The sequence below is a fragment of the Mirounga leonina genome, unplaced genomic scaffold (genome assembly GCF_011800145.1).
Source record: "Mirounga leonina isolate KUSES-001 unplaced genomic scaffold, KU_Mleo_1.0 Mir_97, whole genome shotgun sequence".
NCBI lineage: Eukaryota > Metazoa > Chordata > Mammalia > Carnivora > Phocidae > Mirounga > Mirounga leonina.
The window spans coordinates 702,465-728,564 of NW_023270889.1; the positions used below are offsets into that span (position 1 = coordinate 702,465).

General features: G+C 44.1%; 1 protein-coding gene across 7 annotated transcripts in view; it reads left to right on the forward strand.

The window, feature by feature from the left end:
- The window catches only part of LOC118006537 (ankycorbin), a 139,891-nt gene that overhangs the window by 67,915 nt on the left and 45,876 nt on the right, over nt 1-26,100 (forward strand). For 6 of the 7 annotated variants that reach the window (XM_034999224.1, XM_034999219.1, XM_034999220.1 and 3 more), the window contains one exon: nt 16,660-16,790. In XM_034999224.1, coding sequence (XP_034855115.1) covers nt 16,660-16,790 — 131 coding nt within the window. Of the gene's footprint in view, nt 1-15,659; nt 16,529-16,659; nt 16,791-26,100 lie in introns of those variants that run through there. The other variant, XM_034999223.1, reaches the window with a different exon arrangement.

The following is a 26,100-nucleotide window of genomic DNA, read 5'->3' on the forward strand; positions in this document are numbered from 1 at the left end:
TTAGCGTCCTTAGTTTTGGCTTCTCTGTTGCTCTAAGAAATGCGCGGCTCCAGAGTTAAGCGTTCTTGGGCTTTTCTTGGGGGGCCCTAGGTCTTCCAGGTACTGGGGGAGATAACAGTGCAAGATGGCCCTTATACACATGCTCGGGTGATGCCTCAGCAAAATCAGACTGATGATAAACATCACAGCCCCTCATCTTGTGCTCTTAAAAAACACTGCCCTCTGCCTTTAGATGTCAGGAAGAAATAATTTCATGGAACGAGATTTTTTCCCCTGTGGGTGGATATTGGAGTTTATTTTGGGTTCGCTATTATTGGAGTGTAGGAAGGCTGTAACAGATATGCCCTTTCTTGAGAACTATGAGTTTTGGCATAAATAAATCAGTGGTGTCTCTTGCCTCAAATATATTAAAATATCCAGACTACTTAAAATTAACCTCTGATAACATTAGACAGTGTGCTTAGATGTGTATAGTATTTTGATTTTTTAAGTTACTTCAGGAATTTGGAATAGTAATGATGAATTGGAACACTGGATGGTCCCCTCCGATTGGAAGAAAGTTCTATTTTAATGTATTGAGTATTTAAAAATATACAGAGATTTATTAGGGGGGTCATTTTGGAAGAAGATGAAAATTTCTGCCATCAAGTACTATCTGTTCGGGGAGTCAAATATTTTTAGATGTACTGTTATCTCCTATTTTACAAATGAGGAAACAGAGATGTACAGAGTTAAATAACTTCTCTAGGGTCACACGGCTAGTAAGTTGTAGAGCCAGAATTTGGATCCAGAAACTCAGAATGCAAGCTCTTAGCCCCTGTGCCATATTGCCTCTCTGTAACAAGACAAAAAAAAAAAAAAAAGGGGAAAACACCAAAAAATGGGAAAACCATATGCTTTGAATGCTAGCGTAAAATTTTGTTAGAATGAATGGCAGGGAACAACATTCAGCCTTGGTAGCAGAGAGATGGCAAGATAAAAATGAAAGAGGAAAAATTACTTGAGTGGTTACAATGTCAGAAGTGGAAAGAATATCTTGGATTCTGGAGCCAAGGGCTTGGCTAGAGCTCCAAGCTTTAGTGTGGGGTATGGCAGGGACTGGGGGTGGGGGGAGCTGGGCAGAGTGGAATTTAAGATTTGAAACTGGATTAAGACCAGCCTTCAGTTGTGTGTGTGTGCAGGGGGACACTAAAGAACATGGGGTCTCTTGTTGGCCATGGACAGCCATAGATGATTTTGTGTAGGAAAGTGAGCTAGAGTGGCAGGCAAGAGTTTTTAACCAGCAGGGAGGTTGATATGGGAGAAAGGAAGTTGGGGGTAGCTGGAAGCAGAAAGGTCAGTTAAGAGGTTATTGATTTTCTATTTAAAAAATTGTGTAGCCCCCTTTACCCATTTCTCCCACCCCCCAATGAGTAAAGAGGGTATACATTTTTTAAAGAAAAAATAAAACCAAAGCAAAACATAGCTTACTGACTGTCACACTTCGTCAGGTTAAACAAACCAACCATTAATATTCCTGTTTTTGGGATGGGAAAATGAGTCCAGCGTGGCGAGCTGGCTTGCCTGCAATCACATAGTGAAAGCTGTCACCACACAGCATTTTTTTTTTTTTTTTTTTTTTTGGTGGTTGATTACTACAGAAAGGAGGAAGAGCTGGGACTCTGAGCCACATCAGCCCTGTTCCTTCCAGTGCATCGCTTCTCCCTCCTTCACGCTCAATAACTTTACAGATGCTCTGGGCACCAGATAGTTTCTTGATTTAAACATTTTAAAACAAACATGTAATGTGAATCCACTGGAATCTACAGAACTAGGCATTTATCTAAATCTGAATATAAAAGAGCGGTGCAAATCAAAGGTGGACCTGGCTCTTGCGAGCCAGCATCCTGCTTTGGAACCTTGTCCTGTTTAGGAAAACCCCGAGGCTGCCTCTGCACTGGTGTGGGGTTCCCGGAATGGGCAACTTTGAGAGTCATGTTTGTTGGCCGGCTTTCTATGTAGGAAAGAGTGCAGGAGACCAGATGGAGGGAAAAGACCTATTACACATCCTCCAACTTGCAGGAGCAGAAGTGTGGTTAAGCTTAGAACTTAAGGGAGAACTAAAGAACCAGGACAAGAGTCCAGAAGCTGTGCTAAGCGTGAAACCACAGTTTTAGTACAACACAGCTTGGATGGCCTAGAAAAAGCCTTCTACTCAAATTGAAAGAATGTTGGACAAAGATGATCTCAGTTATTGCTATGTCACAAATGACCTGGAAATTGATGGCATGAAACATTCTTTGTGTTATGCTCACAGATGAAGCGTCAGGCGTTTGAACAGGATGCCGTAGGAACGGCAGCGAGAGTTGTCTGTTTAAGATGTCGGGGACTCAGATGGGAGGGACTCAGATGGGAGGGCCCCTCACAGCTTGGGGACTGGAGTCATCTGGATGGCCACTTCTTTACTCACATATATGGCAGCAGAGCTGAGATGGTCCGATGGTGCACTCAACCTGGGACACCTGCATGTGGCTTTGCACGTGGCTTTGCCTGCCTCACGCATGACGATCAGCATAGGTAGAGTGTTGATTCCCAGAAAGCCAGATGGAAGTTGCATGGCCTTCTCTGACCTATCATTGAGAGTCAAAGAGCGCCGTCTTAGCTATATTCTGTTACAAGCAAGTCAGCTCAGAGTCGAGGACTTAGATACCACCTCAAAGGATTGACATCGGTGATCTGTTTTCCACAGGCAATTAGCAGATAAATTAAATCAACAAAATCTCCCTTGATAATCTTAAATTCAAATGTATACCTTTGTTTTAATACCTATAATTAGACAAATGTTTTATTAAAAACACCAATAGCTGATGTTTTTAAACTGAAATTTAAGGAATTTAAGACTACTGAAAAGGGTTCATTTTCTTTTTCTAGTATTCTGCTGGAAACTTTTTCGGTAGTGACCTGGCTTCACTCCTGCTTAAACTTTGATCCAGTACTTTCTGTTAACTCGAAATCAGTGGGACCACCTCAATAGTAGGATAATCTTCTGAACCTGGCTTATGAAGAGCTCTAAAGGAAAAGGGGGAAAAAAAGGCTATTGAAGTATCTCTGATAAACAATGATTAATGTCAGAACCTCTCTCCTGGTGCTCTGTACCTGTATAGAGTATCTATACCTGTCGATGTGCCCCAGGAGCTTGGTAAAGAGGAGAGCCCCATCTCAAGTGTCTAGCATGATGCCTGGCGAAAGAAAGAACCAAAAGGGTATTGAGCTGAACTGGACTGAATAAAGGCATTGGCCACAGGAATGAAAAGCAGGTCAGTGCAAGGAAACCAGGGAGACAGCCCCAGCAGCTGATGGACTGGAGAGGTGGAGGGAGAGGAGAAGAGCCGCGGCCTATGGCTTGGGTGACCGCACCACTAACCAGGGGCATCGAGGTGAGGGGCTCATCTGAAGGAGGGTGTAGGGAACTTGGTTCAGGCCCTTTTCTTTCTGGGGGGGGCATCCTGATTGCCTGTTGATGCTTATTAAGAGTCTTTATGTGTAGAAAGATATGACCATTGATTCACTGTCTTGTCTAGTTCAGCATTTTAACAGATATCAACTTGGTTAATATCAGGCTGGTTTGTCATCTTCATTGTTGTCAATAATTGTTGAAGAATAATTTTGGCTGAATAGAATCCCATAGAGCATTTTTAAATTTTGCATTCGTATTTTTTCAGAGACTTGGGGGAGTCTAATGTGTGGCTGTGTAGAATGATGCCTGGGCATGATCAGGACTAGAGACCATCCTGATCCTCTACTCTGACCGTTCAGACACTTGAAGTGCACCTAAGCATTTGACTTAAGACTTTGTGGATGAAATCATTTGATCTGTGAAGTCTGTCTTGTTCCACTTGGGTAAAGAGCAAAGCTCAGGGGTTGTGGCTGCTTATCAAGCTCAAATACCTGCCAAAAGTACTTATGATGTTTGCTTGAATTCTAGCCACACATGTCTCCAAGCATCTGTGTGCAAGGAAAGCCTTGCTTGGGCCTTGAGATGGTCATTGTTATGCATGTACCTCCCTTTAAGCAGTGAATATTTCTTTCAGTCAATCAAATCCCACTTACATGTGTGTGTATAATACATATACCTACACCCACATATATATAATTAACTAATAAACTATATTAAAATCATAAAAGAGCTTACTGCTCAAGGAAGCCTTTGTGTGAACATGCTTGCAAAGTAAATAATCATGCTTTAAATGCTTTTGTAGGACTACAAATTTCATGTCTAATAATATCTGCTTTAGGGGTGGTTCCTGCATTTAAAATGGACTTAGAGCCTGGAATTCCTGGTCAGAGTGTCACCAGGCTGCAGTCCTGCCCTCTGGCCCATGCAGCCCACCACACTGTGATCTGGGTTCTGCCTGGCCTTCCTTCGCGTGATGGGCATCTGGGGGAATGGGGGGCTCAGGTGGGGTGGGGGGCAGGACTGAAGTAGAAAGGGCACCGAAGGTCTGGGCTGTGAATTTTGGCTTTCTGGCCTTATAACTTTGGGTGAGATTCTTCTGTTGTCTGGGCCTCAGTTTCCTTGTCAGTTAAATGAGAATGATAATACCCACCTCCTGGGATAGTTCGTTAATTCTTAGGGCTGCTATAACCAATTGCCACACACCGAGTGGCTTTAAATAACCATGGGAAATATGTTCTCTCAGATCTGGAGGCTGGAAGTCCAAAATCAAGGTGGCAACAGGGCCATCCGCCCTCTAAAGGCTCCAAGAAGACTCCTTCCTTGCCTCTTTGGCCCCTGCTGGTTGCCAGCAGTCCTTGCTTAGTGGCAGCAAACTCCGATTTGTGTCTCTGGCATTACTTGGCCTTCTTCTCTGTCTCCTCCATGTCTTCTTCTCTCTCTGTCCTTGGAAGGACACCTTTCACCAGACTTGGGGCCCACCCTAACCCATGATGACCTCATCTTAACTTGATCACATGTGCGAAGACCCTATTTCAAAATAAGGCTACACTCTGAAGTTCAGGGTGGACATGAGTATTGTGTGAGGACACTATTCAACCCAGTGTCGGTGATTATAGTGACTTAAATCCATTCTTCACGGCACCTGGAAGGGAGGAGCACATAGTAGAAACTCAGCAAATCACAAGAAGCCATTTATAAGGTGTGACCCATTCGCTCTCTGACCTCATGACTCCTTTCTCTGTTGACAGTCACTGCTTTGTGGTTATGCTGGGTCACCCTCATCTCACGTCCTTCACCATCTTTTGGGGACCTCCAGGTTGCTTCCTGATCTTTCTCCAGGATTTCGGTTTGCAGCTCCAAGTTTTCCTTTTTGCCATCATTCTGGAAACTCTAACATTCATATAAATGCCTCCTCTGCCAACCTACCTCTGATCTATGGGACTGCATCCTAGATCTCATTCTTATCCCTGATCCCACAATCTTCCACATACCTGCTCATTGTCACCTCCCATGCTCTTGATCCCAGAATGTTCGCTTCACCTGTCTTTCCAGTCTTCAGTCATCCAGCTGACTACCCCTTACTCCTGTCCCTCCCAGGGCTTCCAGTGGAAAATCACACAACACTACCAGCTGGTCTATGAACAGAGTTACAATTCCTGCTCTTGGCTGGACTTCCAGGAGTGCTCGAAAACCTCTTTATTCATTTCAAGTGGGTTTCCTTTCTCATCACCCACCCCCTCAACCCTGAGCTATTGGGAACATTGTTCAAGCTTCTTAGCCCATCACGGACCCTGCACACTTTGCCTCTTGCTTCCCCAAGAAAACAGAAGCCAGAAAACAAATGGACTTCCTCTCCCATGTATCTCTGCTCATCCTCCTCTTCCTCTTTTACTCTCATCTCATGTGCAAAGATCAGTCTTCTGCCTGGTTGAATCCTCACTTCCACTCCTCACTCCTTTGTTTCCCTCATTCACTGGCTCCTTTGCTAGCCTCAGGCTATAAACACTGAAATCTTGCTCATTCTCAAAAGTTCCTTCATTTTCCTTTAAATCGAACTTCTTGGGGCACCTGGGTGGCTCAGTCGTTAAGCGTCTGCCTTCAGCTCAGGTCATGATCGCAGGGTTCTGGGATCGAGCCCCGCATCGGGCTCCCTGCTCAGCGGGAAGCCTGCTTCTCCCTCTCCCACTCCCCCTGCTTGTGTTCCAGCTCTTGCTATCTCTCTCTCTGTCAAATAAATAAATAAAATCTTAAAAAAAAAAAAATCGAACTTCTTTAGCTTTCTCTTCCTGAGAGAACCAGCTATACTGTATAGGGAGTAACTGTACACATTTCTTAACCGCTCTGTGCCTCAGTTTGCTCATCTGTAAAATGGGCTAATGGTACCTACCTCATAGGATCATTGTTTAAGGTTAAATTATAATGTAGTACGGTTCCTAAGACTATACATTTTTAGCTATTGTTTAGTAATAGTATCCTCACTGGGCTTTCATAGGACTTAGTTCCTAGCACTGATCTAGCACTGACAAGCAATAATGTAAGTACTTACTGGATGCATTTCTGCTCTCAGAAGTTGTGAATTCCTGGGGTGCCTGAGTGGCTCGATCAGTTAAATGTCTGCCTTCAGCTGAGGTCATGATCTCAGGGTCCTGGGATTGAGCCCCTCTTTAGGCTCCCTGCTCAGTGGGGAGCCTGCTTCTCCCTCTCTCTCTCTCTCCCCTCCACCCTCACCAGCCCCTGCTCATGCTCTCTTGTTCTCTCTCAAATTAATAAAATCGTAAAAAAAAAAAAAAAAAAAGTTATGAACTCTTTTAGAGCTGATACTACTGCATGTCCATCTTTTTCTGCCTGGGACTTCACAGAGTATCTGGCCCCTTGCCATCCCCCAAACACCACGTAAATGAGTGCTTCAACTCCATTGAATTGGTTGGAATCATTTTTTTCCCCCGAAGGGTAAAGGTGGTTTGACCTATTCCCAGACTTACCTCTGCCCCCATGAGACTGCTTTTACCTCCTGTGGCATAATTTTTAAATACAACGTTTTAACATTGGTCAGCATATTGGAAGAAACGAATTTGGTAGGATTATGGAGACTTTCAATACATTTGTGGACTGCGACAAAGGCAGCAGTGGGAAGGGTTTCAATCTATAGTGGCTCCCAAGAAGTACGGGGAGAACAAAGCTGTTCAACGAACAGCTCTGAATTGAGCCCCTACCATCTGGCAGACAGTGGGCAGGAGGCCAGGGGTTTAGTGGTGAACAAGACAGATGCTGGCCATTGGCCATGCCCTGGGACTCCTAGTCCGGTAGGAGGTCCGCAGACCGCTAAAGATACTTCAGAAATACTATTTAATTACAGTCGTGCTGAGTGCTGTGGAAGAGAAGGATGAGCGAGCCTAACAAGGGGAACTAACCTGGTCCAGGTGCTAGGGAGAGCTAGGGACATCAGGAAACATGAGTAGGGTGCCTTGGTGAAGGGGGAAGGGCAGGGAGACCAGCCTGTTTCTGGGTGGAGGTGTTTAGAATTATGTATTATGTCCATGACACAGAATTTAGCATTTCTGTGGAAAGACCTCAGGAATCATTGATGCAGTCCATTAAGGGAAAGGTGATGGACTTCAGGGTGGATAGCAGAGACGTGTAACCTGCATGTATGAATAATCTGAAGTAAAGATGTAGGGAGAGGGCAAACTCATTTTAGATGAACTTCTTTTTTTTTTTAAAGATTTTATTTATTAGAGAGAATGAGAGGAGAGAGAGAGCACATGAGAGGGGGGAGGGTCAGAGGGAGAAGCAGACCCCCCACAGAGCAGGGAGCCCGATGCGGGACTCGATCCTGGGACTCCAGGATCATGACCTGAGCCGAAGGCAGTCGCTTAACCAACTGAGCCACCCAGGCGCCCCTTAGATGAACTTCTTGAGTATTGGTCTGAAGTAACTAACATTGGAAAGCTCTTTATGAAACTGCTGGGCTTGGTAAAATGGTGCAGTGTTCATGTCATGATGTACTGGCAACTTTCTTGGTATTCCATGGACTCCAAGGCCTCTCTTGGATCAACTCACTGTTTACTGAATATATCTCGTAATTTTCAGTCATTGTGTCTCATCTTCTCTCCATTAACCTAAATATTACTCATTGCAAGGTGTAGTTCATTATCAGTCAAAAAACCTTCCCTATCTGCCTACATGAAAGTTGACCCTCCCTTCTTTTGTGCTGATTCACCACGTGGCTCACTTTATCATTCTCATATCCTGTTTTGTCTTGTTGGCATATTTCTCATATTGCTTTAGTTTATCTATATGGAAACTATATGGAAAATTCAGGAAAGAATATGCCAACTATGTAAAAAGCACAAAATAGTTATTGGGTGAATGAATGAATGTAACAGCTATGGAATTTTCTATACAGTCAATGGGAAAATATCGTTTGGGCCTGTAGCTTGCTGGTTTCTTGTCCTCTGTCCTGAAATATGAGGTGTGTGCTCTTTTTTTTTTCCTGGATGGTACTAATCTGAAAACTTCCCAGTGAAAACACTGTCTCCTTTGTGTAACTTCCATCTTAGACTTACTGATTATATTGGCAAAACAGCCTGCACTTCGTAAACTAGAGAGAGAAATGCAGCATTTCCAAAGATAATCTCTCAAGTAGACTCCTCCAAATGGCTGCCGAGCCATACAACAGGAGCTATGCTAATTGAGGATGATTAGGGTTTTAGTGTCTTTCCTAACAAAAGTCAAAGAAACTCTTTCTCTTCCTAGATCGCTCTGTGCCTCTGGATTATTTTGGTTGACATATTCCAAACCCAAACCTGCCTACTAGCCAGATGTCTGTGACCACTGAGTTTCCACTGGTTTTTCAGTTCCCAATGATTAAACCAAAATAAAAGAAGGTGATGCCATGTCTGGCCAACAGCAGACATTGCCAGTTGCCAAAGCCCCAGCGTTCATCACGCGGTTGACATGGTGTCTGGAGGCAGGCAAGTCTGTCCAAAGGCCGAGCTTCAAGGGAAAACCCGTAAGCAGGTAGAGTCATTTGGAAATGATTTGATGAATAGGAAACTTATAGGCCAGCCATTGAAAATTTCATTTGTGATAAATTAGCAGGACTGTTTGGAGCTTCCATTGAAGGTAAGGTCTGCCTTTCCCACGTGCTGCCCTTCATAGCTGACACATTACACATGTCTCCGGAGCATGACATATGGCTTCCTGAACTTGCAAATGTGGCCTAAATGTGCTCTGTTGGAAGAGCATCTGTTTAAACAGTCTCCTGGAAAACTGAGCCATGTGCAATAAAATAGTTAATTTCACGTCTGTGAATGTTTTCTCTAAGGCCCTTTAAAATGTTATTTTTAGGAACTACAGTAGAAAATTTACAAATTTAAATTTGCATGAAGGCATTACCTGCCTCTGAAAAGGTAATGGACCATCAGTCCTAAGCTGTAAATATTAAAGGATTCATAGAGCATGAGTGATGAAGGAACAGTGCGGAAGATCTAAGTCAGTAATAACAGTCACCGTTTTCTGAGTGCCTAATACGTGCCAGGCCCTTCACAGACATTACATTTAATTCTCAGCGTAACTTGCAAGGAAGTGAGATCCCTCCCATGTTACAGATAAGGAAATGCCCATAACCTGCTCAAGACCACTTAGGCAGGAGGTGGTGGTGAGCTGGAATTCCAACTCAAAAGCACTAACCTCTGAAGCCGGTCCCTCATTCTACACCAGGAGTTCTTGACTTTGGCTTATGGATGGACTGGGGATAAGGGTTTAAGCCAGAGACCTTTATGAATTATATGCAAGCTCTTGCAAGTTTGTGCATTATTCTGAGGAGAGTCCATAACTTCAGCAGATTCTCAAAGGGATTTGTGAGACCTCTTCCAGAAGCAGATTTTGGCTCCAGGCTGCCTTCATTTTAGACATGAGGAAATAGCAAGTGAGAACACAAAACGTCCAAAGGCACTTGGCACACTGTTGATTTGACCAGAAAGTGAACCACGAGCCTTCTTTCTAAACTGTGTGTGTGTGTGCATGGGTAATAAATCACATCTAGAGATAAGTGCACTTCTGTGGGGCCACTAACCAGGTCACGAACTAGAGCCCAGGACCCTAGAATACTCCCCGGTGTCCCTCCCTCATCAAATGGCATACCCCCCCTTCCAACTACTATTCTGATTTTTAAGGTAACCTCGTCCTTGCTTTTCTTTATAGTTTTACCATCCCGACATGCGTCCCTAAATGATCTGGGTTCATCTTCCCTGTTTTCATTTTTGTCTACATGCAGCATGCTATTGTCTTCTGTGTCTTGTTCTTTCAGCCATATTGTTTTTAGTATCTCTCCAGGTTGTGGTGTGCAGTTGTAGTTTGTTCATTCCATTGCTTGATAGATTGTAATTTATCTTCTGTTATTGGACATTTGATTATTTTTCATTTCTGCCTATTATGAGCAATGCCTTTGTTAAAATTCTCATACACATCTTAGACACAAGTTGCCCATGCAGCTTGTAGGGAAAGCACAGGATGTATTAAGCTTTTGTGGGAGACAAAATATTTAGTACTATGAGGAAAAAGTGAAGAATTCTATTCTTCTCCCACCCCCTTCCTTAATGCTTCTGTGGGTAGCCTTTGCATAGATTCCACTTGTCCCAAAACTTGGACCAAGAATCAAAGAGTGCACTTGAACCTGAGTTCAGGGCGCTGACTGAGATCTCTGGGATCAGAGTCTCTGGGATGAGGCATGAGACTCTGCACATTTAACCAGTGATTCTCGTGACTGGGAGACACTGAGTTCACCCCGATGAATTGGTAAGACCTGGCTCCTTAGTTATGAGGAGGTTCAGAGAAAGTGTACCCATGATTAAAATATTGGAAAATTGGCTTTAGAATATTTAAGGGAGTAGAAAAGTTAAGGGAGCTGGATTTATTTAGCCTATTTAAAAAAACCCAGAAACATGATTAAATAATTGTTTTCTCATGGAACACTACATCAAAAACTAATGATGTAATGTATGGTGATTAACATAATAAAATTAAAAAAATAGTTGTTTGCAAAAGAATGAAAGTTTTATAATTGAAAAAAAAATTTGCTAAGATGAGAGATTTAGGTTAATCAAGAGGAGGAAACTCCTGCTAAAATCAGCAACAGATACTGAGCGTTTGTTAGGTACCAGAGGGGTAAGAAATAAAGGCTGTTGTGCCTTCAGGGAGCTGAAGACAGGGAAACAAGACAAGCACACATCAGCTCTGGAACAAAGGCCAGGATGCAGTATTTTACTGAGTCTAGACCGTGGGCTTAGGCAGCTGAGTAGGTGGCCCCCTGGGACACCATGGAGGAGAGAAGCAGAGAGACATCACCACGAAAGGCGTGAAGAGCCTGCAGGGCTTGAGGTAGGCTTTAGAAGGAAGCCTTTTCGTTGGCGGATGGGATGACAGAGCATTCTAAAGCAGTGTCGTCCAATGTTTTTTCTTGTGATTCCCCAGTAAAAATACATATTTTATATCACCGCCCAGGATGCATACATAATCAAAAGTTTCATGAAACATTTAACTTTATTAAATATGGTGCATCTGATGTTTGCTGGTTTTTTCTAACTCATTTTTGTTAAATGTTGGATGAACCCACTTGCAGGTTGACACCACCATTCTAAGGGGACCAGAAGCCCAGTGTGGAGGCAGAGCTAAGCCGCCCTATGGAGGGAGTGCCATTTAGAGGAGGGGATTTCCATGGGAAGTGGTGAGGGGGGATGGGATATTTGGGTGGTGATGGTCTCTAGAAGCCTTCCCTGAGTATAAGTGAATTACACTGGGTTGTTATGGCAGAATTTCAAACTTCACCTGTCATATGATCTACTTCTGACACCAAATGGTTTTCTCTATACCCACAACCAATCCTCCCAACTCTTCTGGCACCAACAAGGTATCCCAGCAATGCAATTCAGTTCTGACACTAATGACCTCGAGGTATTGTCAGATCCCACAGTTAAGGGCCCAGTCCCACAAAATTGCTCCCATTTCAGATGCCATCTACATCTGACCAACTGTACATCTGACCAACGAGCTATGAAGTTGGGGGGTTCCCACAGCCCATGTCTCAGGTTTGATAATTTGTGAGATGGGCTCACAGAACTCAGACACTGCTTAGTATTACTAAGTTTATTATAAAGAATACAAATCAGGAACAGCCAAATGGAAGAAAGGCACAGGGCAAGATAGGGGATGTGTGTGTGGGTGCGTACACGCAACGCTTCTACTCCCTCTCCAGCATCATCCTCCCCCCAGCGCCCCGATGTGTTCACCAACCTGGAAGCTCTCTGAACCCTGTGGTTTCAGAGTGGGTTAAGGCTTTTTATGGAGGTTCCATTATATAGGCATAATGGATTGAATCATTGGCCATTTGCTGATCGACTCAATCTCTAAACCCTCTCCCCTCCCTGGAGGTGGAGTTAGGGCTCAAAGTTCTAACCGTCTAATAATATGGTTAATTCCCTTGGCAACCAGTCCCCATCCGAAGCTATTTAGGGGCTTCTAGCCACCAGTCATGTCATTAACTCATGTAAGAGGCTTATTATGAATAACAAAAGATACACTTCAGCCCTATCACTCAGGAAATTCATGGATTTTAGAAGCTCTAGTGCTAGGAACCAGGGACAGAACCAAATCTATAATTCTCATATCACAATATCACAACCTATTTATCTGACCAACCCTACTGTGAGTCAGTGAATTGGGCAAGATAACTTTTTAAGATTCCTTTTGATGCTTGGTTTCAAATTAGTACCACTTAGCAGAGGAATAGAGGTGGATGAGAAGAATTTGCTTCTAGATTCTCAGTAGAGCACTGACATTAAAAGTATTTATTAAACATCTGTTTTATCTCATCTTGTGGATGGCCATGGAATTTTTGGTATGGAATGTAGCACTGGGTGGAATGGTTTTATGGGAGAAAATACAAGGACGATCCCCGTGAACGGGTTTAGGAGAGGAAGGTGATAGCACCTTGAAAGCCAAGCTTTCTGGAAGAAACATGGTACGGCCCGTTGTGCATATCAGAACTACATACAAGTATTACCAGCCGCCTGACCCAGGACTAGAGAGCTCAGTCACATTAGCATCACCTCCTTATGAGCGCTGGCCAGCAGTCTGGGATGTCATTTCAGAATCTGGATTCCTGGGTTAGAGCAAGGACAAATTGAGATCCTTCTTGTCCCCCACTTTTAGCATACTTGGGAGAATTTTAAGAGTAAACTCTTACTTTTCTCTCATTTCCCAACCAATGGTCTATGTTCTCCCCCAGTTTCTTCCTCAGGTTTGCTCCTGCCTTCCCGATTTGTTCTGAACTGTTCTCTTGGCTCGGATTCTAAGGCCAATATGTATAGCACCCATCCGTTTCCTTCCTGCTGCTTACTGTGAACCCCATGTGCAGCACAGACAGGTTGAATGGTGGTGTGGATTATTTATTAAATCTTTGTGTGTGGGTAGCTGTGTTCTTTCCACCTTATCTGTTCTAACAGGAGAGTAACTTTGGGCCTGCAATGAGGAGAAACTAAATGAAAGAGAAGAATTTTAGATCTCAAGGGATGTGCCATTGACCTTGTCCTCCGGGGGGGGGCAGGGGGGCTCTTTCTTGCTGTGTCCTCTAGAAACTGAACTCCCTAAATATCCACATGTAACTAATTTCAGGGAATCCCTACAACCAGATTTTTCTCTACCCGAGTTCAGTGCCTTAGCGGCACTGAAAAGGAAAATCCTTTCATGTGGCCTTTCTTTGCTTAAGTACTTTCAGTCATATCCTCTGAGGTTTAATATCCTTTTGATCTTCCCAATCCAGTTTTAAGTTGGTCAGTTTAAATTAGGGAAGGACTTAAAGACAACACTAATAATGTGGTTTTGGGATAATGTAGATAGGAACCATTGGTCCTGAATGTACTTTGATGAATTTTTTGTTTTGTTTTGGCTTGTTAAATGCTGTCTGAGGGAAATAAACTTCACTCTGTTTCTTGGTGTTTGCTACGTTTCGTTCTTAGGTAAAGCTTCCTATTCTACCAACAAATGCTTGTGCTTGAGGCAGTATATGTATTGTGTTCTTCTGCAATAGGAAGCCTGATATGTCATTGAAGATAAAACCTAATGTCGGGGCGCCTGGGTGGCTCAGTTGGTTGGGCGACTGCCTTCGGCTCGGGTCATGATCCCAGAGTCCCGGGATCGAGTCCCACATCGGGCTCCCTGCTTGGCGGGGAGTCTGCTTCTCCCTCTGACCTTCCTCCCTCTCATGCTCTCTGTCTCTCATTCTCTCTCTCAAATGAATAAATAGAATCTTTTAAAAAAAACCAAAAAAACAAAAAAAAAACCTAATGTCATCTTTGTGAGTGTACTGATAGTTGAAGAAGTGTGGGTGACATTGGCGTAGACACATTCTTAACTTATTAAAAATACTTAGAGAGCTGCTTTGTTCTATATGATAGCCTCTAGCTACTGGCTCTGGAAGTCTAAAATTAAAAATTCGATTCCTTAGTCATACAAGCCACATTTCCAGTCCTCAGTAGCCGTATGTGGCTAATGTGATAATGACCATTTGGGCCAGATAATTCTTTGCTGGGGTGTGGGTGGGGGTGTGGAGCTGTCCTATGCATTGCAGAATGTTTAGCGGCACCCCTGGCCCCACCTACTAGAGGCCAGGAGCATCTAGTCACAACAATCAAAAATGTCTGTAGAGGGCGCCTGGGTGGCTCAGTTGGTTAAGCGACTGCCTTCGGCTCAGGTCATGATCCCGGAGTCCTGGGATCGAGTCCCACATCGGGCTCCCGGCTCAGCGGGGAGCCTGCTTCTCCCTCTGACCCTCTCCCCTCTCATGCTGTTTCTCTCTCTCTCTCTCAAATAAATAAATAAATAAAATTTAAAAAAAAAATGTCTGTAGAGATTGCCAAATGTCCGCTGAGGAACAAAATCATCCCTGGGTGAGGATAACTTGCCTAGTTTGTCCAGTGCAGATATAAAACATTTCCATGAACAAAGACAGTACTGTTCTAGAATAATCTCCAGCAAAGTTTGGTTGGGGGACATTTTATAGATTAAGCATTTTTGAGCTTTAGAGGAATCAGAGTAGTCATCTGGTCCAAAGCCTCGGGAAACTGAGGCGCTTGAGAGGTTTGGGTGACTTAAGGTCCATAGCATGGAAGTATCAATCTAGACTGCTAGATTTCTGGCTCATGCAGCCTAGAGGACAGACTTCTGATTTTCATTTCAACCTATCTCCTCATTCCTGTGTTCTCGCACTCAATGATGGCTCTGGGGAGGAGGGAGTCCTAAGAAATGGGAGTGGTCTTGTCCTGAGCCTCAAAGCAAATTTCTTACCTTAACCCTGTGCACCTCTATTTTACTCCTGCATGGCCTGTGGCTTTCTCTAAGGCCCTGCCTCTAGGCTGCAGTTGGAGGGGTGCCTGGGACATCTTGTAGACCCACCTTTGTGTATCAGAAGGTGGAGCCCTATTGGGTTTCCCAGTTCCATCAGTGCAGAGAGTTTGGGAACACGCTCCTCGGGCTGTGGAAGGTTGTAGTCCTGTAAAATTTCCCTCTTGTTAACTGTTAAATTTCCAGTGTCTCTGTCAGCTTCCATGCAGTGGTCCATGGCCAAGCCTTTAAAATGAAATGCCTGGCGGTTTTTAATCTTCAGAGGTCTCATGGAAGCAGAGAGCCCTGCAGAAAGTTTTGGGGAGGGAGAAGGAATCTTTCTAAGGGTGTTGGTATCCACAGCGGGAGGGGCCAGAAAGTGGGCTTAGCTAGGAGAGGTCTGGAGGGCAGGCAGGCCTGCAGAGTGACCCAGGGGCCCCAGGATGTGCCCCAGGATCTTTTCTCCCTGAATTAATCCTGTATACCTCTCCATGACTCTTCAATCGCTGATTTTATTCCCTTCTCTGTTCCAAAACCTTCAGTGGCTCACTGCTGCCTTTTCACATGTGAAACTTCTTGGCCTTCTACTCAAGGCCCATTTGCTCTTGCATGGAGACCTCCTCTTTTCCTTTGTAAGAGTAAAAACCAATTTTTATGCACATGAAAGCTTTATTGTGACTGTGGTTCACAGAATGATTCTGTCGGGCTGGGGGTTGGCAGTGGTGGAGGCTTTGCTCAAAGCTGTTTGATGTTTAATAGCTCGCTCAGGAAGAAGTTTTGTTTCTGATGATACTTTGTTGAGTCGGTAGCCCGGACAACTCAAAAATCAAAAATTTATGCAGCTCAAAAATCAGGGCCCAGGGAACAGGCCAGAAAGAGTGGCAGTGAAAGCAGGCGAAGAGTTGTGTGTAAATAAAACCTCAAGTCACCTTGAGCTCTGGGCCAGTTTGGTTCTGTAACACTGTGGGCCCAGTGAGCTGTGGCCCAGGTCAAAGGCCAGTATCCTGAGGAGCCAGCTGTCAGAGTTTAGCTGGAAACAAGCTAATGTGTAAACTTGCCTCGAAGTCTTTTCAAGTGGCTTCATTTTCCCAGCTTCACTGAAAAGAAGTGACTTTATTTCAGAGTTTGCTGACCAGCTGCTGTTCCATTGAACTGTTGATGTTTTCCTTTGGGAAACCGGTCTTCTTGAGTGTCTCCATGGTGAAGGGGAAGGTATCTGATTTGGGGGCAGGTTTTGATTTTAGCGACGGGAGGGTGGAGCCCGGGAGGACCGGGGTCCTGCTGGTCAGTGTGACTGTGGCCACTGTTGTTCACTAGCTCTGCATCTCCCCTTTGCTCCACAGACCAACGAGTGGAACAAGAATGATGACCGGCTGCTACAGGCTGTGGAGAATGGAGATGCGGAGAAGGTGGCCTCCCTGCTGGGCAAGAAGGGGGCCAGTGCCACCAAGCAGGACAGCGAGGGCAAGACCGCGTAAGCTAAAAAGATTGGTTTCTAACTGGAGTGATTCTGGCTTCTCGAGAGTGTTCTCTGGAGTCCTTGGGATCCACAAGGGGAACTTCACAAATGCCTTGAAGGAGACGTTGTGAAATTACTGTCCTCCCCCATTCCTACCCCTCATGTTAAGATGTGTAAGAGGATATTTTCATCTGGTTCTTGTCTCTTCAAGTTCCAAATTGCACACTGACCTTTACCTTGGGTGGCTATATTTGTTTTTAGGTGTAAGCGAAGATTACACCAGAGACCAAATAGCACCAGGATTGCAACCAGTTGATAGGTAGGAAAGGAATTCTGTCCTACATTCGAAACAGCATAAAAGAGGGTAATTTTTTTCATAACCCTCAAACCTTACTATTGTTATTTTTTTTAAAACCCCTTCCTTAATGTAGATCAGTAATTACATGAATAGCGTGAATTTTGCATTATAATTTGCCATTTGTGGTACTCTTGCCCGCCATAATTAGAATTATAGATTTGAGTGTGTGTGTGTGTGTGTGTGTGTGTGTGTGTTTGTATCTGTATCCATCCTTACTCTGGTCATATTGTAGAGAGATCATTGACTTTGTAGCTAAATAGACTTCTAATCTGGACTTCATCACTTATGAATTATGTAGTCTTTTTTTTTTTTTCAAGATTTTATTTATTTATTTGACAGAGAGAGATACAGCGAGAGAGGGAACACAAGCAGGGGGAGTGGCAGAGGGAGAAGCAGGCTTCCCGCGGAGCAGGGAGCCCGATGCGGGGCTCGATCCCAGGACCCTGGGATCATGACCTGAGCCGAAGGCAGACGCTTAAAGACTGAGCCACCCAGGCACCCCGAATTGTGTAATCTTTGAATCTTAATTTATTCCATTTAAATTGGAGATGATAATATTTAACCACGAGTATAGTTATGAATATAAAACAAGATCCTGACTTGGTTAGGCGCCTCCAGAAGCAGGTTCTGAGATAAAGATTTGAGTGTGAGCTGTTTCTCTAGCCAGTGCTCCCAGGAGCACACAGGAAAGGCCTGAACCCACGTGGTTTGTTACTGATGGGCTACTGCTGTGGGCGGCTGGAACCCAGTCTCGCTAAGACCTCTGGGAGTCTCTTTAGACTCAGAGGAGGGGTTGGCCAACTCTGGCCTGCAGTCTGTCTTTGTAAATAAAGTTTCAGTGGGATGGAGCCAAATCCATTTATTTACAGTAGCCTTGGCTACTTCTGCACTGCAAAGGCAGATTTGAGGAGTTGAGGCAAAGACTATGGCTTACAAATCCTAACATATTAACTCTCTGGCCTCTTGCAGAACTAGTTTTCTTACCCCAGGTTTAAAGTATGCCTCAAAGTTATCTGACCCAAGGGGTAAGGAAACTGGGGTATCTATTCCTAATCACTTGTCCCTCCAAGGTTGAGTGCTCCCAGGGCCCATAATGCTCATGGGCAGAACAGGTCCAAGAGGTTATGAAAGGGGCACCTGTAGCTATAGATAGCATAGGTAAAGAGCTCGCAGTGGCCCCCAGTAGGTACTTGATAAATCCAGTTCCCTTTCCTTCTTATCCTAAACGAGTGGTTCTTAGTCCTGGCAGCTCCTGCCTGAGAATCACCTGGGGTACTTTAAAAACATATTGATACCAGGCGCACTCCAGATGTTCAGAAACATTTTGTCTATGCAGAGGCCCAGGAATCAGTATTTTTATTATCTTTTTATTTATTTATGTATTTGTTTATTTTTAGATTTTATTATTTGACAGAGAGAGAGCACAAGCAGGGGGAGCAGCAGAGGGAGAGGGAGAAACAGACTCCCTGCTGAGCAAGGAGCTGGATTCGGGCCTCGATCCCAGGACCCTGGGATCATGACCTGAGCCAAAGGCAGATGCTTAACCAACTGAGCCACCCAGGTGCCCCGGGAATCCATATTTTTTAAAGCATCCCACGTAGGTTCGACCAGAGAGAACCATCATCTAGAAACTGGACTTACTCTAGGTTGATTGATTGATAGATAGTGAGAATAAAGGGCAAATTTTCAGGACAAGATTGAGCATCACATTTTAGCAAATTCTGTCAATGAAACCCTCTTCCTGGAACCCACTGAATCCCATAGCATAGACACTAGTTCTATTGTTTGGGGAGCCACAAGATAGCCTACAGAGCTATGCTCTGTCTAGGGAGCAGGCTAGTTCATATGCAAGGGGAAGAGGGAAGTGTTCTCACTCAGATTAGAGTCTGGTCCTCTAGGGGCCGGGCTGGTCCTCTCCGCCAAAGCCCCCAGGTTGAGCTCCCCACCATCAGCCTCTTTGACATCCCAACTTTGCAGAGGCCGGTCTCTCGGGTGTGGAGTCCAGGGCCATAATCCTGGTGGATTCTGACATGGGAGGCAGATGTCTAATATCAGGTGGGCTTTAGTTGTTGCCTAATAATCGTGTTGAGTGAGTTGCCTACCCAACCTTATATAATTCTTAGTTCTTAACTGTCTTGCAGTCTAGATTGTAATTTCCTTGACAAAGGGACTGTTACCTTCTGGCTCATCCCTATAATTAAATCATCTAGCCCACTGCTCAGCTTATAGATACTCAAAAAATATTTTTCGAATGCATTAATTACCCTTTTCCCAGGATGCCGCACTTGGAGTTGGTGCTTTCTGAGCCACAGTGGCAGAGACCACGCTCCTAAACCTGCCATGAGATTTTTGGTGGGGGACTGCTGCTTGTCCCACTCTGGAGCTCTCTGGGCTCCTGCTACTCGCAGCTCAGCTTGGCAGATGCCTGCACAAGACAGCCTTTTACAGCCCTCCCAGAGAGGTGGGAGCTAGACACCTCCGATAGTTTTGTCCAAGACAACCCTCACTAAAAAGAAGATGGAAAACTTAGGTCAGCAGCTTAGCCACAATTGTGATCACCTTAATAAATTTGTACCTTTTGTTAATAAGACATTTATTATGGGTGGAGTAGATGGCCAGGCAGTTAATGTCTCTCTCTTTTGTTGTGGGAAAATATATATAACATCAGCCTTACCATGTTAACCACTTTCAAGTACACATTTCATTGACATTAAGTACATTTGCCGTGTTGCGCAACCGTCATCATTTAGTTCCAGAAATTTTTCATCATCCCAAAAGGAAACCTTGTACTCCCTAAGCAGTGACCCTTCTCAGCCTACCTCCCCTCCCCCTGGCAACCACTAATCTGCTTTCTGTCTCTGTGAATTTGCCTATTCTGGATATTTAATATAAATGGAATCATACTGCTGGGCCCCTTGTCTGTGTTGGTGTTTTTTTTTTTTTTTCACCGAGTGTAAGGTTTTTAAAGTTCATCCTTGCTGTAGCACGGATCAGTTCTTCATTCTGTTATCTTTTCATGGCAGAAATGCATACAGCAATTATACCAAAATCACCCCCTCCACTTGGCAGATGGTAAAACCAAGGCTCACGTGATCTAGCTCTCCCTGAATTAACTCCAGAACCAGTTCTACCCTTGCCTTTGTACTTACAAGTCTGCCATTTTTTGCTTTGATGACTCCTGTGTAGAAGGTTAGAGGAACTATGAAAAAAAAAGGAAGAGAAGGTCATTATTTTTTCAGGGGAAGATTTTTCATAAATAATCATCTGTTAACATTTAATTTTTCTGCTTAGAATATTCCTTATGATGATTAAAGTTATTAAGTGATAACTGTAAGGATTTAATTGTCAGAGGCACCGTGGAGTTAATCTATCTGGCTGCATAGTTTCATTCAAATCTAGTAGTTTTGGTATTCAGAATAAGGGGTGCTGTGGGGTTGGACACCATGGTCCCTGCCTCTTTGGTATCATGGAATCATGCAAGGCCCAGAGCTCTGTTAACAGGAGCCCCAAGCAGTGCTGTCCCCCTGGCTCCTGTCCTCTCACTCTGGAGGTCTGCACTTCCATATTTGGGTTAGTCTAATCTGTGCTTTCCTGCCCGAGTGTAGCTGTGTCTCCCTCCCATTTGAAGATTTTTCTCAAGCTGTGGAGACTTTTCCTTTGTCCTTTCCCATTCTCTCCACGTGCATCGGTTGGTTGCAAACTAGTAACTTCCTCAGAGCCGTCCTGAGTCCATGACAGAGCAAGGTAGCGTGTCCCCTCTGCTGAAGCTTTTGGCTACACCAGCCCCATGGAGCTTGCAGGCCCAGCATTTGTTTGTGGACTTGTACAGAGTGGTTGGCAGTTGTCTCTAAAGGGTAAGGCCAGTCACACACTCAGTTAGGTCCTTGCCTCATTCTCTGCCTACTCGTTTGGGTTTACTCTTTGACTTATCGACCTCCCTGTCAAATTAGGCTGGAGGCCCCTTTTCTAGCAAGCTCTTGTACTAACCCACTTTGTAATTCTGTTCAGTAATGGACAGCGTTTCTCTCTTGCCTGACAACCTGCAGTCCTGATTTGGGCTCTCCGGGCCTTCCCACTGGCCCTGCCATTACTTCATCGAATGTTTTCTTGCCCTGCCTTCTCCTGGAGGCAGGGCTGTTGGCTCCCTGCTCTCCCCTCATGTTTGCCCAGGTTTGGTGTCTAGTCCAGAAGACCTCCTCTCTGATGTTCTCAGTCCTTTTAAAAATTTTCTTCTCTTTGAAATACCAGCATCTTGATTTACAACTTGATATGTTGTTCTTGTTCCTTCAGTACAATAACAGAAAAGTCTGTACAGCTTTAAAAAAACACAGCAAGCTCCCTGAATACAAGGATCACGTGATTTTTGTTGTTGTGTTGGGGTCTCCCACAGTTTCAGGCAGAGAAGAGGCATTCAGTCAGTATTTGTGGATGTGCCTTTTCGGCATGACAGTTATGGAGAAAACACTCTTTGTTAGTGATACCTCATGGGGAAATTAATTAGGAGTGGATTAACTTGGGGTTCAAGAGGAAAATATCCTGGTGAACGTCACAACCTGACACTTCTCTTTTCCCCACTTCCAGTGCAATCTAAAGAGAGAAATACTCAGCCTTTACTACCTAGAGAACCAGATGACCCAGAAAAATCCCAAGAATGAAGTGGCAAAGGCCACCATCTTGGTGGACATTCTCTAGAAGCCTCCATAACCCAAGGTCAATAACCAGAAGGGTGGTTGGTAATTCTTCAGACTTTTAGTTTCTTTCTGCCACATTTCCTTTAGGGAAAGATAAGAAACTTTGTCTGAAAATTTTCTGCCTCTAAAACTGATCAGAGAGGGGTTAAAAAAAAAATTGAAAGCAATTGAATGGAATTCATTTAGAAACAAGTAAAAGAAGGGTGCTGTCTGGGGTCAGAAGAGAACAAAATAGAGCAAGGCAGAGAATTATAGCTGCAGCCTGTGTTTATGGGGTCAAGCTTGGCTTCCCTTGACCCATCTGTTCTCTTTCCATGGTGGAGGTGAGGATGTGGAAGGATATCAATGCCCTAAAACCTCTTACCATAGAACAGTCTAATTGTTTCCAGATGCTTTCCCCTACATTTAGATGTGCATTTAATTAAAGTTATGTATGTTTGCCTTAGGAACAACCAGACTAAATAAAATCACTGCTGGGACTGTAGTATTTGAAGAAATACCACCCAGGCATGTGTGTATAGACATTTTATGTATGTGTGTATATGTATGTATGTGTGTGTGTGTGTGTATATACATATATGTATATATATGTATGGAATGCATACATAGTCCACATTTCGGAAACCTGATCTTTTTATTTTGAAAGCAAAAACTTGTGCTAGTATTTTTAGATGACTCCATGGAGCTTAAATATAAAATAGGGGAGGTAGTCTTTGAATTCTGCAAATCAGTACAATAAAGGGCTTCTGTGTCTGGAGGCTGGTTGTACTTTTTTCCTGTTTTCTCAGAGTAGGGATATAGCAGTTCCATCTTAGAAATCAAGTCAGGCTGTCTGGGCTGCTTTCTCCAGCTCTCACAGGGCTGCCAAACCAATTTACCTAAAATTATACTATGTACCACAGCCTCCTTCCCTGGGAAATTACCTTCCAGGCAGAATCACCCTATGTCTTTCATAAAACCTGTTGGTATTTGACAGAGGGATAAACTGAAGGATTTAATTGTTCTATTGCATATCCACTTTGCTTTCGGTCACATAGATTTTTGAAGGTGATAAAACTTGTGTTCCTACCTTGCAACTGTGCCCAATTGTTTGTTTAATTAATCTACCAGTTGGGAGGTACTCCCTTCCCTGCATGTAAAATGTTCCAAACTCTTGTAAGCATATACAAAAGAAGAAGGAAATAGGGCCTTAGCCCACAAAATGCATAGCATCTATCTGAGAAGACAAGACCAGTGCAAGCGCTGGAGGATGATTAAGTGCCATACTATAAAATACTAACTGTAAGGGGTTCAAGCTGGGGAGAGATGGTGCATCACCGGAGTAGCCAAGAACTGCTTCCTGCCTGAGGTGTGATGTCAGGTGGTCTTGAAAAGTGGACGGGGCAGATTGGGGTTGGTATGGGGGGCAAGGAGGACAGTGTAGGTGTTGATCATAGCATGAATAGAGCCTATCCCACATTGGAAAAGAAAAGCGATGACACCACAGTTACGGTTTCCTTCCCTTCTCCAAGAGCTTATTGGAGTTTCAGGTCAGTGGTTCTCAACTTCAGTCCCATTAGAATCACCTGGACAGCTTTGAAAATGCTGGCGTCACCCTCAGAGACACCTATGTAATTGGTGTGGGGTTTGGTAGGTATGAGGTTTTTCAAAGCACCCAGGTGACTTGAATGGCCGGCCAAACTGAGAACTCCTGTATTTGACATTCCACAGTGAGACCCCAGGTTCCCCACAGGCTTTACCCAGTGAGGGGTTCCAGGGACCGCAGCATGCACACATGTACATATATGTATATATAATCCTTATGCACAAAATAAAATGGCAAATTTGGGCTTAAGGTAAATTACGTTAAAGTAACATAAGACATCGGGTTTTTTAAGAGAAATAGTGTTGTATGTTAAAGCTGAGCAGATCTTATTGCAAAATTGTACTTTAGAAGGAAGACTTGAAACTACAGTCGTACAAATTGACGAGAATAAGCAATTTTGGAATTTAGATTTGGAAATTAAGAACTACATTGACGGGGCGCCTGGCTGGCTCGGTTGGTGGAGAATATGACTCTTGATGTCAGGATTTTTGAGGTCGAGCCCCATGTTGGATGTAGAGATTACTTAACAATCTTAAAAAAACAAAAACAAAAAACCAACATCGATCAAGAATGGGTGGGATCACAGAATTTTTCAGTTTAAAACTTTTCAAAGCTGGGTTCAGGGTATTGAGAATGAAGGACTTTAGACACACAGATGGGTCATTGTGACTCAAGGTTGAGGCAGTCTGGCTTTACCCTTCCCTCCAGTTCTCTGGCCATGTCCTCCTTCGGCTGGACCAACCCCCACTCACAGAGATCAGGAGAGCCTGGGAAATATGGTTCTGTGTGATAGAGAGCAGAGCAGGCGCATGGGCAGGGATCTCAGTGCATGCTGTGACTTCCACCCATTCTAAACCCGATGGGGGGGGGGAAGGGAGGGACAGGGCACCTGGAGCAGAAGGCTTTCACACTGATAGCAGCCTGGCAGCTTACAGGTTGAGGCCCGTAAGAGCACTTAGCATGTGTTTGGCCTTGAGAAACACTTGCGCTTTCTCACCTGGGGCCCTGAAATTCACACCTTCCAAAATTCCACCACCACCGCTCATCCACCAAAGTCTTGGTACCATTCAAGGCCCAGTTTTATGAAGCCTTTCCTGATTTCCAAAGTGGCTGAGCTTGCTCTGGCTGTTGGATTTGATGGGTCTTGGTTACCTATGTACTTAGCTTATCGCTATTATTAGACTATTAGGATTAGAGCTCGATCTTACCCAATTAATAAAGGAGTTGCTATTAATCATGTTAATATTGCATGTCCCACCACCGGGCTAGGGGCTTTTACATGTGTCATTCATTCAACGAACAGTTCATTCATTCACCCATTTTAAAGACCATGTCAGTTTCCCATAGATTTTTCTCCTAGGGTGCTCTCAGTCACCCTGGAGTAATTTATGAGAGGAAAGTGTGTGTCAGAAAGCTTCAGGAATTAGTGCAAATCACCCCCATTCTGTGGCTCTAGGTTCTAGAGTCTGGGGGTCTTTCATGAATACAAGAGACGGATCATTGTCCTCATGGAGATTTCATAATGCCCAAGTGCTATTTCCAGACCACATTTATGAAACCAAACAATCCTGAAGGAAAAGAGCCAATACTCAGCTTAAATGTCATGGGGTTTCTTAGCTCTGAGTATGTGGTCTTTCATCTCCGCATTCCCCACCGCCTCCCCGCCCTGTCCCCAGGAGAGCTCTGTCCCCAAAGCGGCACTGCCGATTGTAGGCACTTAAAGGACAGTAATCCTATTTTTACACCCTTTATTTTCTTTATGCCAATCACCTTTTATTGTATCTATCTGAAACATTTAACAGGAGAAGGCAACCTGTGTTGGCGTTCCTCAGACTTTCTGCCCCATCAGTTGCTAACAGAAGCAGTGAGCAGGTCCCTGTGGGAGCTGCTTCTGAAATGGCTGGGAGCCACGTAGCCACCGCCCTCCTCTGCCTATGGGGATTTCTCTCTGGGCCTGTAGAGTTGATCCCTGGGATCCAGTAGAATTCCGGTTTTCAAGGCTTTTATAACTATACTCTATTAGACAGTCCTGCCTTCCTAACCCTCAGATTATAATCTGAAATGGGGATCCAGATCTTGTAGGATTAAGGATTATCCCACGGTAATATCTTGTGTGAGCTAAGCCTAGTTTGATTGTATGGACCAGATGAGTAAACTGAGGGCAGTGAATCTGAATCTGTTTGTTGTGCCATACTTGGGGATGGCAGAGTGGAGACCCAAACCAAATACTGACTTTGAGTTCATACTTCTTCCTACCATGCAGATGTCCTAAAAATGGAATACGTATCAGAATCACCTGGGAGGGGCTTGTTAAAACACATTGCTGCCTCCACCCCGGAGTCTGGACAGGATCCTAAGAATTTGTATTTCTAACAAATACATCTGGGTGATCCTGATGTTGCTGTTCTGCAGACCATGCTTTGAGAATCACAGCATGATACGATGTTAGGAAGCAACATCAAGCTTCTATTAACATAAGTTTTAAGAACTTACAACCTGAGAAAAACACGGTCATGCCAGTTTATGTGGGTGCCTTGGTTTAGGGAAACTCAGAACTTCAGATTGGAAAAGCAAATTCAAAACTAAAGATTTGCATTATCAAAAAAAAAAAAAAATGACGTCTACATGCCAGGGAAATTGCAATAGGCAAGACAAAAGTCTCTGCCCTCGTGGAAAGTACGGTCCCCTGGG